The 13,508-nt window shown below is 50.2% G+C and overlaps 7 protein-coding genes across 7 annotated transcripts; 2 read left to right on the top strand and 5 right to left on the bottom strand.

The window, feature by feature from the left end:
* Positions 1-154: 154 nt before the first annotated feature.
* Positions 155-792, bottom strand: BP5553_04378 (uncharacterized protein; the record flags this gene model as incomplete). Its single annotated transcript, XM_032013001.1, has 3 exons — positions 155-208; positions 267-613; positions 669-792. The coding sequence occupies 3 exons, from the start codon at positions 790-792 to the stop codon at positions 155-157; spliced, it is 525 nt and encodes a 174-aa protein (XP_031869601.1).
* A 370-nt stretch (positions 793-1,162) lies between these two features.
* Positions 1,163-2,050, bottom strand: BP5553_04377 (Uncharacterized protein; the record flags this gene model as incomplete). Its single annotated transcript, XM_032013000.1, has 1 exon — positions 1,163-2,050. One exon carries the CDS (start codon positions 2,048-2,050, stop codon positions 1,163-1,165), a length of 888 nt encoding a protein of 295 aa, XP_031869600.1.
* A 915-nt stretch (positions 2,051-2,965) lies between these two features.
* BP5553_04376 (uncharacterized protein) lies at positions 2,966-5,621 on the top strand (the record flags this gene model as incomplete). The annotated part of the gene is made up of 3 exons (XM_032012999.1): positions 2,966-2,972; positions 3,078-3,682; positions 3,735-5,621. The coding sequence occupies 3 exons, from the start codon at positions 2,966-2,968 to the stop codon at positions 5,619-5,621; spliced, it is 2,499 nt and encodes an 832-aa protein (XP_031869599.1).
* Positions 5,622-5,995: 374 nt separating this feature from the next.
* Positions 5,996-7,177, bottom strand: BP5553_04375 (uncharacterized protein; the record flags this gene model as incomplete). Its single annotated transcript, XM_032012998.1, has 1 exon — positions 5,996-7,177. One exon carries the CDS (start codon positions 7,175-7,177, stop codon positions 5,996-5,998), a length of 1,182 nt encoding a protein of 393 aa, XP_031869598.1.
* Positions 7,178-8,379: 1,202 nt separating this feature from the next.
* Positions 8,380-8,958, bottom strand: BP5553_04374 (uncharacterized protein; the record flags this gene model as incomplete). The annotated part of the gene is made up of 1 exon (XM_032012997.1): positions 8,380-8,958. One exon carries the CDS (start codon positions 8,956-8,958, stop codon positions 8,380-8,382), a length of 579 nt encoding a protein of 192 aa, XP_031869597.1.
* Positions 8,959-10,056: 1,098 nt separating this feature from the next.
* Positions 10,057-10,690, top strand: BP5553_04373 (uncharacterized protein; the record flags this gene model as incomplete). Its single annotated transcript, XM_032012996.1, has 2 exons — positions 10,057-10,321; positions 10,371-10,690. The coding sequence occupies 2 exons, from the start codon at positions 10,057-10,059 to the stop codon at positions 10,688-10,690; spliced, it is 585 nt and encodes a 194-aa protein (XP_031869596.1).
* Positions 10,691-11,654: 964 nt separating this feature from the next.
* Positions 11,655-13,078, bottom strand: BP5553_04372 (Aspartate-semialdehyde dehydrogenase; the record flags this gene model as incomplete). The annotated part of the gene is made up of 4 exons (XM_032012995.1): positions 11,655-12,012; positions 12,088-12,354; positions 12,436-12,868; positions 13,027-13,078. The coding sequence occupies 4 exons, from the start codon at positions 13,076-13,078 to the stop codon at positions 11,655-11,657; spliced, it is 1,110 nt and encodes a 369-aa protein (XP_031869595.1).
* Positions 13,079-13,508: the final 430 nt, after the last annotated feature.

Genomic DNA, 13,508 nt, shown 5'->3' with positions numbered 1-13,508 from the left:
TCAATAGTATCCGCTTGTATAAGACCCCCCCTATTAGTACTATGCTGACAAGGTATTTCTCGGATAATAACGTCGCGAAAAGTAACGAGAAGGATCCCTAGACATCGCTGTCGATTCATATTATCCTTATGATTTGGAGTAGCTTCAACGTGGGTTATACAACCCCGTTGGTCGCACGGATGAGAAATACTCCCACCGCGCCCGCAATCTAGTGGAAGAGGTACAAGCTCTCGTAAAGGAGAAGCATTATACGCTATATGGTGTACCTGAACTTTCCATTGCCTTTTGCCCCCGAGGAGACTTATTAAAGCTTCCCAAGCCCCGATAGGTAAGACAGCTTTAAGTTTTCCGCCGATAGAGTTAGGCCCAGCAGTTACGTCTACTTGCCATCTAGGATGGCTTATAGTATTCGTAGTAGTAGCTATAACTTCACAAGTAGACCATGAAGTATACCAAGCACCATCGCGCCCACTAGTATAAGAGGAAGCCGCCAAAGTAGCAAGCTTCTCTCGTTCCGGATCTGGTACTTGTGATATAGAAGTCGGTTTTAAACTTGATTTCATCAGGTTATAAACAGCCTGAGCAGTCGGAAGTGATAACGAGCGTAGCCATTCTATAATAAGTTATTAGTAGAGAGCGTTCTAGAGATCCTATGCCTACTACGTTACCTAAGGTCTCGCGATGCTTTGTATCCCCTTTGTTGTCCTCGATCAATATCCCGTAATCTTCGGTACCGGCCTGGACATTTACCAACGACTCGGAACGCCTCACTAACCGCCGCCTCTTCGACATATTATGACGGTGATACTTGGCTAGTGTCTAGAATTGTGAATAATATAGCCAACTAGGTAAGCCAGTCCCTCTTTTATTCGACGGAGAGAGCACAGGTTCTGGGCAGCTTTGGGTCTAGCCTTGTATTCGGGAACGCGCCCTAGGGGTGAGACACGGCCCCAGCTTTTTGCAAGGCGCTTACCGAATCTTTCAAGGGATATTAACTACCACGCACAATAAATAGGTACCTATTCACCTAGTACCAACAGTCTACGTTCCTTTACAGAGTATACATCTATTAAACACAACTAAAGACTGAGTCGTGTGGTTCCATCAGTGTAAGCAAGCAATACAACAGGATGTCTTCCTAATGTAATTGGGTATGGTTTTGCTACCACTTCATCCTGAACCCATCCCACTCATCCTCATCGCCCTCGTCCTCATCATCCTTATCCTCATTGTTTATGCCTCCTATCGTGCCTAATGGCTTTGTTTGGGTTGTAGGATTTTTAACGGCCATATCCATTTTTCGCAAAGCTTCCCTCCTCTCTCTTAGTCTCCGGACCCTCGCTTCTAAGCCCTCCATCCGGTCGAACTCGTCTTCTAGTTTCCTCTCGGCATCTTCTTTATCGCCTTCTACCTCAGCTTCTTCTCTTGCCTTTCGCTGCTTGCTCGATTCCTCCGTGGATTGCGCCACCAAATCAGCAGTAGACATCGCTGGTGCCGAGATTACGGCATCTACAGCGGCTGGAAGCTCTGCCGCAGCGATATCTGCTTCAAACGCAGCCCATTCATCCTCGTCGACAGTTGGCTGCCCAGAACCGGGGGAGGCTTTCAAGGGAGTTGCAGGCCTGGAAGGGATCTGGATTTCATTCATAGGACGCACAACGCGGGATTCAGAGGGCACGGTTGCTGGATCAAAGAAATTGCCAGGCAACCCGTTCGCTGGTCTGCCTCGTTTTCGAATTGTGTCTTCTTCGTTGCTGCTCGCCTTTCTTTTTTTCTTGTTGTCATCACTGGGCCGGACCCGCTCAGCCTGCTCTTCCGGCCTCTGCTCTCCCTCTTGCTCCTGTTCCTGTTCACTAGCTTGGAGTTGCAGCTTTTCTAGGCGCATAATATGGCCCGCCGACCTCAGATGGCCATCCCACAGTGACTCGCTCTTTAGTTGTAAATGGCAAACTACACACAGGAGTGTGCCAGTCGTGGAATAGGAAGCATATTTATGTTGGATGCGGCGAGCAGCGCGCTCACTTTTGAGCAGAGATCGAACATCTGCCATTGTCGACGGCTTCCTGGCAGGACAAGACGAAATAAGGTCGGCGGTGTAGGCTCTGGCGTTGCGCGATATAGGTTTAGCCCGAGTAGATGATCAAGAAGTCATTTGTGTTGGGATTGGGACTTCGAGTATTGGGACTTCGAGTTGGAGGCGCTTCACTAGGGACGATATCGCGGTTGGCGCACCAGCACGGTCAGCAGGTGCCTTACCTCCTGAACCATCAGGCAACAAACCACCAACGAACCCAGGAGGCACGTGACCATGTATCTATTCGCAACAATTTATTAGCCAAGGACTTGACCTGTGAAGTAACTTTCATCGCCACCAACCTCATCTCTACACTACATCACATCACACAACACCACACCACTCACACCACACAGCGCAACCTCATCTACCCGTCTTCTACATTCGCTCCTCTTTATAAACCGCACATTCTCACAGAGTCGCACCGGTCGCCGCCCACTCGCCATTTGAAACAAAAGATCCATTTCTGTTGTCGTGCGCGCAGAGACGCCTGCATCGCCGCGCCCCTACCGCGACAAAGGCTAGGCAAAGGTGACCGACGAAGGAGGAGGAGGAGGAGAGGAGAATAAGCAGATCAAGAATAACGACAAGAAGAAGAGGAGAGGAGCCTAGAAGAGCCGCGCATAGCGCCTTGCAGCAAAGTGGGTGTCGCGCTGCGATCTGGATAGCTTCATAATCTTCGCTTTTCGTGTTTCGCCTGGGAAACAATTACTTGCTTGTCTGTAGAGCCAGCCAGTCGATGATCGCGTGAAGAAACGCTTCGCGTGTTCTATTCTATTTGAAAACCAACTCGAGTCAATCTCCCCCCCTTCCCTTGTAGAACCACGCCATCACCCACAAGCCCGTGAATCATCTATAAGTCTATCCCGTTGACTACATACGTCGCCCATTATGGCTGGTAAGCATCTATATCTCCGCCCCCACAACCCACACCCGTACGCCAGGCGCCGCGCTTGGTGCACTTCTCTCTGTACAGCCTGGCTAACTACCCTTTCTCAACTAGATGAACCTCGAAGGTCCGTCCGCGCGACCAAGGGGCAGCATACAAAGAGCTTGGATCTTCTTGACCAGCCCGCCGAACCGAAAAAGAAAGCCATCAAAAAGTCGGCCAAGAAAGCAGACAAGACCGATGATGAGGAGGTCGAGGTCATTCGATGTCCCTGTGGCGCCCGAGAGACAGGAGACGACGAAGGAGAGCCGTGGATCGCCTGCGACAACTGCGGCGTCTGGCAACATAACGTTTGTGTTGGAATTAGTCGTTTCACCGAAGACGCCCCTGATAAATACCTTTGTGAGAAATGCGACCCCCTATTTCCTCTCCACAAGGAGCTCCTCGACGGTTTGAAGAAAGGGAAAAGGCTTTGGGTGGAGAGAAGGCGACAATATGAACAGGAGCTAGCAGAGGAGGAGAAGCAGGGCACAAAAAAGAAGGGAAAAAAGGCCAAGGGCAAGAGACCAAGCGATCAGTCAGAGCTCAGCAATGCCGCAAATCGCAAGGCCGAGTCGCCCTCACTGCCCGTCGCTGCGGAGAAGAAGGAAAATGTTGCTCGGTCTGGAAGTACGAAGAGAAAAATACGGGATGAATCTCACGATAAGGAGTCAGTGAAGGTAAGTTATTTCACAGCCGATAATCTCAGAGCGCGGGCTGATAGCGAAGCAGGAGCCCGAAGCAAAGGTCCGGAAAGTTTCCACAGGACACACCACTCCACAGCAGAAGTCGCCTCCCTCCGACCTGCCTGTTAGGATCGGAGACCTAGGGCATGCTAGACAAGGGACTGCGAAGTTGATCTTCAAGAACCTACAGGTTACCGTGCAGTCGGCAGTCCAGGACGGTGACCATGCCTTAAACGTCGGCGACACTGTTGACACGAAAGCCGAGCGTCTCGCTCTTCAAATCGAGGACGCTGTCTATTCTACCCATCCCGACAAATCCGCATATTCGAAGCAGGCGCGCACCATTGCATTCAACCTCAAGCAGAACCAAGAATTATGCAACGGTCTCCTCAACAGAACTCTTGCACCAAGTGCTCTGGCAGTGATGAGTTCGGATGACATGGCCAGTAGGGAACTGAAGCGCGAAACGGCCGAGATGAAAGCACGAGCTGAGAAGCAATCTATTATGGTCGCGGATGACAATGCTCCACGAGTAAGAAGAACACACAAGGGCGAGGAAGTCGTTGAGGGTGATAATTTTGCTATTCCGAACGATATTACCGTCTCCACAGCCCACCAACGAACCGTACCCGATCCCGGTTCACATATAGTGGCCCAATCTCGAGAAAACTCGCCGGACAATGGGGTTGAACTCCCCGAACATATCGATAGTCACCGGACCTTCCATGATATGCAAAGCAAGCAACCGCTTACAATCGATACAAAGCCAGGACAAGCCCAGACAAGAAAGACATCCATGCCAGCCGATTTTGATATCAACAAAGTATTCTCAAGCGTCCAGTCCCCTGTTAGCACCCAGCATGGTCGGAAACTGTCCACCAATGTCGCTCCGCCGTTGAATGGCCCAGGCGTAGACCCGGAAATCGACAAGTTGCTGCAAGATGATGAGGGCAACGAATCCCCTCCGTATTCGCCAGCCGAGTATGATTCTAACCCGGACATCGTTTGGCGTGGAGCCGTCACAATGGATTCGATTGCGAAGTTTTCGGCGGTGGCCAAACATATTGGTGGTGCTGATTTGAGTAATAAGATTCCGTGGACCGACATCCTTCAAAAGGAGCTCAAGATTGCTGGGCGTATTGATCAGGAGAAAGCCAACGAGTATCTGTGCAGTCTCCGATACAGCCCCCCCACGGACGTTGTCATTGTGGCTGTCACCCCAACGGGCGAAGCAGCGGCGCAAGGATACCAGCAACTGTTTGACTATTTCCATAGCAAGAACAGATACGGCGTACTGACAAATAAAGGCGTTGGAAATATTCGCGACACATATCTAGTTCCTGTTCCACCCAGCCCTGGCCATCTCCCAGACTTTATCATAAATCTTGAGGGCCATAGAGTACCAGAGACTCGGTTGGAGCCAATGATTGTTGTGGCTCTCGTCATCCGCTCAGAATGGTATCCTGATCATCCCCGCAGTTTTGATGGCAGCCCTGACGCTCAAAGCCCGTCCATCACGGGTCATCCGCATCGTCAAATGTCCATCAGTGGTGCGCCTCCATCTATGTCGCCGATCGCACCTCAAGGTAGCACTCTCCCTACTCCGCCGATCCAGCAGAGTCCCCTATTCAACACCGAAGAAGGTCAGCACCGACAACAGGCTGAAGAGCAGAGACAGCGCGAAGGTGAAGCTGTTGCTGCGAGGATCTTGGGCCCGCATATAAACGCTCCAACTGTAGCTTTCCTGATGCCTCAAGCATTTCAGATGCGGCCGCTCGAGTGGGAAGTCATCAGAGATATCTTGGAGAAGGACCCTGTTGCTCAACAAAATTTGCAGCATCTAAGTCAGGTTTTAGAAACCAGAATGGCGACAGAAAATCCAAGGCAGGGGTGGGATGACCGCCCGCCCGAGCAGCGCTCAGGAGAAAACTAGACGGCGCCTTCGCAGTGTAACCCCATGTTATTTCGACGATATAGGGCGTTGACATTGGGTTGGAACACTTCATTTCTTGGTATTGGGCCGTCTACTTCAAGTGCGAGTTGACGACTGCAAGTAACTGTGTGCGCCGGCGGGGCTTCTGTTCAGCTTTATTCTATGATACCAATATGAGACCATGAGCAGCTTCAAGGATAGGTTCACCAGGCATCTTCATTCGCTCACCTTGCGCACTTGTCTATAAAATGTGCATAGGAAGCTTTAGAATTGTCACGTAACGCAAATCAAATCGAAGCTATGCATTTCCGATATCCAAGTGTAGACGGGCGTGTAAACCTTGAAACCATGGATTCCGTCGCAATGCATGCTAGTTAAATAGTCATATGCTTTTCCTCCACAGGTGTTGCCATTTCATCTGCCCACTCTCCAGGTGTTTGGTCGGCGGTGGAAGATGTGCCTTTCTCCTCTGTCTTCGCAAACGTGTTTGATGTTGGTGGTGTAGGTAGTGAAGGAAAATCCTCAGGAGCTGGTACCATTTTTGGCTGACCACTCAACTTGCCCCCACGGCTTCCTCCTCTGCCACCTGTACCCCGACCACGAATTTCGTGTCTACCGCGTCCTCTGGCCGACTTGTATTCTTCCTCAGGTACTCCTCCAGACGCCTCGTCGCCCTCGGCAGCCGCGTACTTGCTGCCCGCCAGTCCCGCACCCCTTCCTCGAATCACCCCGCCATGGTTACCCCTAACATACTCTGAAGTCCTGCCACGTCCCTTTCCATCAACGATATCACTTTCCACCTTTTCACTGTCCCATTCTCGTACGCCTTGTGCCTGTATCTTCCTCTGCCTGTTTTTGGCCCGCTCCATCTCCATCTGTCTGCTATTTTTCTGTTCCTCCACGCGCTTCTCTCTTCGCTCCTTCGCAAGTTCCTTCTCTCGGTGCTGGAAGGCCGCCTGATCTGCTTCGGAGAGACGATGACGTTCGGCCTTTTGCGCATTGAGGATAGCCATCTTTTCAAGCTTGATCGTGAGCTCCTCATCTGTTAGCTTCTTGTGTACTGGGCCGCCAGTGGCAGAGCGGTCGCCCCGTACGGCTGGCATTCGTGCCGATACTATACTCGGAGGCCCAGGTCTAGATTCGGGGTGGGTAGGAGGTTTGGAAGACGAAGGCTGGGGTTCGGAGGACGGTGTCCCTTGGTCTGTAGCTGAGACTTCCGATGTTGCGGGTGCTATATTCGGCGCTGCAGCTGGAGTCGGCTCATCTTGATGAGCATAACGGGATTGCTGTAAGCCATTGGGACCTGTTCCACCTCGACGTCCTCGCTGCCTTCTATCTTGTTGGCCATGGTCTCGTCTTGTGTGCTTGAAGGTTCCTGCTGGATCGCTTGCTCCACCTGCCGTTCTGGTGTTTTCTCCTATGCCGGTGTCTGCAGGCCGCGTTCGATCAGTGGCAGGTGTGGGAAGTTCGTGGACGATGGTGATGGGCTCAGGAATAGGTTCGAATTCATCGGCAAAGAGGTCGTCGTCCTCTCGCGATTGAGCAAATTCGTCCATTGCAACAGGCGAGTCCTAGGAGAGAAGTCGTCGGACGGGAGATGCTGCTCTCGTATCTCCTGGATTACAGAGATACTAAGAGATGCCGTGGCGTTGTCCTAGCCTTTCGAAGGTGGAAGTCAGGGTCGATGGTCAACGCGGCCGGTTTATAGAACGTTATCTTTCTAACAGGCGCGGGTAAACCTCGGAGGCAATTGGCGCAACATCTGTCGGCGGACAGAATAATATCGACTACAATAATCGGAAAGTTACATGCTGAATTAACGATACAGTTTGTACTACGTACCCACTTTACTTTATATGTTAAAGGCTGTTGTCGCTAAAGCGATAGCTCTTTCTACCGTTTGAGTACGAGTAGCAGCCGTCCCTCGCCATCTCTCACACGCCGAATCCCCCAACACGAAGTCCTGCTGTCGAGACACCCAATTGTCAGATCTTTTCATCACATACGAAACGGAACAGCATTTCCGACCCTGGCGCTGCAAGTCTTTTTTATAATGTATTGTCATATGGTCTACTCGGTCATCTTCTGTGGGCGTGGTGCCATCACAGCCAGCCTCCTCTATGTCTACCACGCGTCTTGCGACGTATTCTAAAATTACTGCATCCCAAAGTCCTTCTCTGCGTGGCATAGTTGAGGAGGGAAGCGATATTGCTTTTCGGCGCAGTAGCGGATGCCGACACTTGATAGCAGTGAAATAAAGCGGCGCAATGACCCCCATTTCGAATGTAAATAAGAAGGTTCCGTTGATCGAGTCTTGGTAGGAAGATGCTACTGATGACGCGAGCCCAACTATCGATGAAAACTCGCCGGATTTATTATCGAACGCTGTCTCATTTGGCGATGTACAGACCGAGAGCCAGATCGCAGCGGTCAGGTAGAACATTCGAAGGAGGGCAGAGCCGCTGGGGAATCGTTTTTCTATTTTGAACCTTTCCGTGGCGACGAAGGATTCGAAGGCGTTTGACTAATTCTGTAGCTGTTCGCTCAGCCACTTGTGAGTGACCAAGAGAGACTTGCCGGTGCTTCGCTGAGAAGGTGCATAAAGGACCTTCATGCTCAGATGAACGAACTGGAGGCAGAGGTTATTCAATTGGTCTAATGATGATCTTGCCTCCTCGAGACTGGGGAATGTCTGGCTTTGCATAGGCAGCGCCGAGCCAAACTTGCCGTCACTCGTGGCAGGCCGACCACATAATGTTCACTGCATACCCAAGCGGTAGAAAATATTCTCCAGTTTGTGCGCGATGGATTCTGACCTCAAGGAGCCCGCAGTTTGATATCCGTCTAAGATGCTCATCCCTCCTTGGAGATGAAGGATTGCGTGCTCTATACTCCCTTGCAGCAGTTCCAAGCAGATGAGCAGAACACAAACGGATAAGGTCACCTCCAAGGTGACACTATTTGCCGATAAGTGTCTTCTCAAGTTGCGAATGGCTTTGTTGTATTGCTGCAACTCGTAACGTTGACTTTCCTCCCGGCTGCCAAACACATGGAGGAGCTTGTCTGTGGACTCAAGTCGTGCGTAGACGGCGCCCACGGCGATCATAGCATGCTGGATGGTTGGTTCGGTCTGGCCCACGCAAGGGAGCAATACACTCCAGAAGTCCGAATCAAAACTGCCGGAAATTATCGGAGTGGTGTGGCGATGGAAGAATGTCAAGAATCGGTGCTCAAGTTCCGTGCCAGGAAAGTCCTGAAGTGGATTGAGTAGACAGACAGCAGCGCCGCGTGGGAATGGCCGCTGTAGCCATCGCACGTTCTTCCTGTCTGGGTGCATTCTTGCAAGCCGGCTTAGTCTCGTCGCACTTAATCCTTCGGATTCTATCTCCTTGGTTAGCTTATTGACCGACATATATTGAGTTGTCAACATGGGCAACGCACTCACCTGCGTGTTGTGCAGCCGCCCCGAGATTTCGGGGTTCCCTTTCGGAATTTCTTTGGAGCTGTTGCCATATAACCGTGCCCAGGGGAAAGACTCGGGAGATTCATCAAGAGATACGAAGTAAGACCCCTTACTCCCTGTTTATCGTAGATGGGGTGGTGTTGTGAAATACGGACAGGCCAACAGGATACACAGGAGTTTGCTCGATCGAGCTGTAGTCGTCCTCAGTCGCCCCTCATATACATCTTTATAAATATATCGCTTATGAATTGCGCCGCCTCGCTCATAAATTGGCCAGAAGAAGGCTGACACTGCTGGTGGGTTTTCCATTGGTTGGTTCGTGTGTTCGGAACTTGGAGCCGAAAATGTGAAATTGATACAACGGGTCAGAAGTTATAACTTGGAGTCAGTTAGAAAGAACCCCCGTATAAAGCAGTCTGTCGTAGCATTTCGAGGGCAGATATTTTGGAAGTCTTCTCATGATCCCTCTAAATAGTCTCCCTCAAGTCACATTGCGTCAAATGATCTGCCTTTCGCATCATGTAAAGCGACTTCAAGAATTCAATTCCCATAGACAACTGCGCTCTACAGGTGTGTGACATTTCTCGAGCATATCAGACATACGACCCATCGTTGGTTGCAAACGCTCTCTATGTGGCCATCTTCGGAACCATCCTCGTCATCCGGACAGTTCAAGGCTGTTATTACAAGACATGGACATACACAGCTGGTATGTTGGTTGGTCTTGGTGGAGAGATAATCGGTTACGTTGGAAGGATACAGATGCATTTCAACCCGTTCCGTGAGAATCCATTCTTAATGTAAGAAATCAATAAGAAGATATGAGGATGCACACTGGTGAATAGTCTAGATATCTTAGCTGCCTGACCATTTCGCGGTCTTCTTGTCTGCTGTGATTTACATTTGCCTCTCTCGCATCGTTGTGATATACGGAGTCGAGTACTCCCGATTCCAACCAAAGACCACACAATCATGTTCATCAGTTACGACTTTGTTGCGCTTGCTCTCCAAGCAGTCGGCGGCGCTATTGCGGATACGAATTTGAGCAACCAGCAAATGCAGGATAAGGGTGTACATACCATGGTGGCTGGTCTCGCATTTCAAGTCGCAAGTCTGTTCCTGTTTTCTGTTCTCTGCATTGAATATGCCTGGCGGGTCAGCAGGAGCCAAGGCACGACAAAACCTACAGAGTACAGCTATCTGACGCGCAATATATACTTCCGCATGTTCCTAGGCGGTAAGTCCTTTTGTCATCCTTATTGACGATGGATCCTAATCTCAAATAGCCATTGCATCTGCTACCCTTTTCATAGTTATCAGATTAGTCTATCGGCTTATCGAGTTGCAAAACGGATTCACGAGCAAGATAGCGAACAATGAGATCATGCTCATGGTTTTTGATGGCGCCATGGTAGTGTTGGCATGCCTCAGCTTGACTGTCTTTCATCCTGGGCTGACCCTGGAAGGCAGCTGGAACTTCCGGCCATCCAAAGTAGCACATGATTTGGAGACGCTGCAATCAATAAACGGAATCATAGAAGAAATGGGCGTAGTCACAAATGAACAAGTCAAATTAGGCGTGAGAGGAGAAATAGACGGGGCTTAGAAGGATAATAACACGAGTCCGAGGGGAACAGACGTAGTTACTAGTAACCTAAGCTATATTGTCGAGCATTATAAGGGTGGTCCGCTATGCAGCGATCGCAGCTTAAGGCGTACTCCGTGTAGTGATTAGTGATGGTAGTATCAGGCTCTGCTCAAACACTTCAAAATCGATAGCGCTACTACAGTAGGAATTAGCCTAATACCCTGGGACACGTTTGTTTCTATACGCACCAACAGCGACGAACCAGCTGGATCTGGTCCCAACTTGCGAGTGGCTGAACGATGTAATGATTGAAGACGACTTCTGGGAAGGAGTAGCCTTTTACCCGCTGTTAGTCAACCTCCCTTAATCTACACTGATCCAAGCTGTGAAAAAGCTAGCCCCTGCCCCGGAGGCAGACGTATTGCTCACAGCATACAACCTTCCGTCTCCTGGAACTATTGACACTGATCCCGCTCCGATCCCAGTGTCCCTATTCCTAGGACACCTCTCTAACACTCTTGCAACAAATCGTAATACCAAGAAAAGAAACGTATATCGCTATTCCTTCGCCCTTTCGAATATATTCCGGGAAAGTGGGTTTCCGGGTAGTCTTATACCAGGCCACCACTTAGTTGAGATTCTATATATTTTCTTAAGGCTTTTAGACTGCTAACGGGATCATTGGCTGGAGCGCCGGGCACGAGAGACGGCGCGACGGTAGATTGCGTTCGCGAACAGAAAGGAGCCGTGAGAGGTTTACACTGTTTCCTGGAGTATAAGAGTAGCGCAAGGGAAATTAGTGATAAGAAGGACGTCAGTCACAACAAAGACAGCGGAATCAAACCCTATGGTAATTTTGATTTGACCAACGCTAGAATCGCCATCTGCGACGACGTCGTAGGCTGGACAGTGCGAACTTCTAGTGTGGGCAAGGAAGTTAGTAAGGAAGTAGAATAAGAAGGATAATTTTTCCGATTCATATTTAAATATATCCCTTTAAAATTGCTGCTTCGCAATTCAAAACACTGCTTCCCGCCGCTCCAATAATAATATTATGACTTAGCGCCACAAACTTAATATCAAAAATTCCAGACTCGTCTTCTCGCACGCGCCCCACACTAACAGCATACCCACGCTCCATATTGCGGTCCAGCCGGGGTTGCGGCCGTGTCGGATCTTCATGTACAATGATAGCGTGCGCGGGCGCAGAGTAGCATCCGAGGGTCTGGGCTTCACTGACATAAGACTGCAGGGCAGCTTTAACATCTAAAGCAGTAGGAGGGGGGCGGGTGGCGAAGCGGAGGGAGACGCAGGCGGTGTGACCGTCGAGGACGGGGACACTAGATAGAAGGGAAAGTCAGTGAGGTGGAAATCGAATGAGGTTGTAATAAGATGGAGGTAGTAATTGTGCTTACCGATTACAGGCTGCTGATACTCGCATCTGCTGTGGCGTGAGCTGGTTCTGTTCAGGATTTAGACTGCCCAGAATCTTGCAGGCTTCCGTCTCGATCTTCGACTCTTCCGATTCAATATAGGGTACAATGTTGTCTATGATGTCCATCGATGAAACCCCTGGGTAACCAGCGCCCGACAATGCTTGGAGCGTGACGACGCTGACTTCGGAGATTCGGCCGAACTTTGCTTGGAGGGCGGCGAAGGGGATAACGATCCCGATTACGGCACTAGGTAGGGAGGTTAATCATTCTTCTAATGCATACGTACATGTATGTATATGTATGGAGAGGGATGGGATGGAGTTGTACCAGTTCGAATTTGTCACCAAAAACCCCTTCCCTTCAGACTTCAAGTGCTGCCGCTGAGCTGGAATCAGACTCATGTGGGCTAAATTTACCGTAGGGACAACTAGGGGCGTCAAGGGATCCATTCGATAAGCAGAAGCATTCGAGAATACGGCGTACAACCTAGCAAAGGCCAGCTCGACCTCCTGCGCTTTTGCCGTGTCGAGACCTGAAAAGATAACATCGCAGCCCTTGAAGAGTTCCGGTCGACAAGATTGCACAACTAGCCCTGCAGCCGTAGCAGGAATGGGCTCTGATTGACGCCAATGGACCGCTTTATCGTAGGTTTTCCCCGCACTTCTCTCAGAGGCGCCAATGGTGGAAATCTCCAGATACGGATGTTCAGACAGAAGAAGAATAAAGCGTTGGCCGACAGCGCCTGTGGCTCCGAGAATACCTAGAGAGAGAATCAGTTATACGCATCAAATAAGCCGAACTACTCGGCGGGTTATATTTGTATCCAAACATGCCACTGGAAATTATCACACACAGTAGGAAGAGGCCGAGGAGAGAGATCTAAAGAGTAAGAGGGAAAGGGAGAAAGTCCATACATACCGCATCGCTTTTTCGGCACTTTCTGATCATTCGAGGTAAATTGGTTTGCCATGACTTTACTTGTTGGAGGCGATGCTCGTAAGATTTGAAAATTGGAGAGGATTTAGAGTCATCAACGGCTGCGGACGTCGGACGGAATTTCCCTTCCATGCACCGCCACACCGAGACGTTGTCGACGCCACATTACGCAGGCATGGGATCTGCGTAGAATCATGATGAGCGGGGCAATTGAACAACACTACCTTAACGGGCGGACAACGAGCTTCCCACCTGTACGTGATGTCCCTTACGAACCTGTAGACTCTGTACTAGACTCTGTACTACAGAGTCAAATAACCCTAACAGAGCTAAGAGTAGGTCCCGAGTGGCCAGTTGGCCAAAATACGACGATAACGAACCCCTCCCCTTTCGCCGCCGTTACCGCACACCGACTCGACTCGAATCCTCCTCCTCGAATCGATTTCTACATACTCTTTTATTGA

The sequence above is a fragment of the Venustampulla echinocandica genome, assembly GCF_003357145.1.
Source record: "Venustampulla echinocandica strain BP 5553 chromosome Unknown scaffold_2, whole genome shotgun sequence".
Lineage (NCBI taxonomy): Eukaryota > Fungi > Ascomycota > Leotiomycetes > Helotiales > Pleuroascaceae > Venustampulla > Venustampulla echinocandica.
The sequence above is the reverse complement of the archived record's forward strand: the minus strand, read 5'-3'. Positions and strand labels throughout refer to the sequence as shown.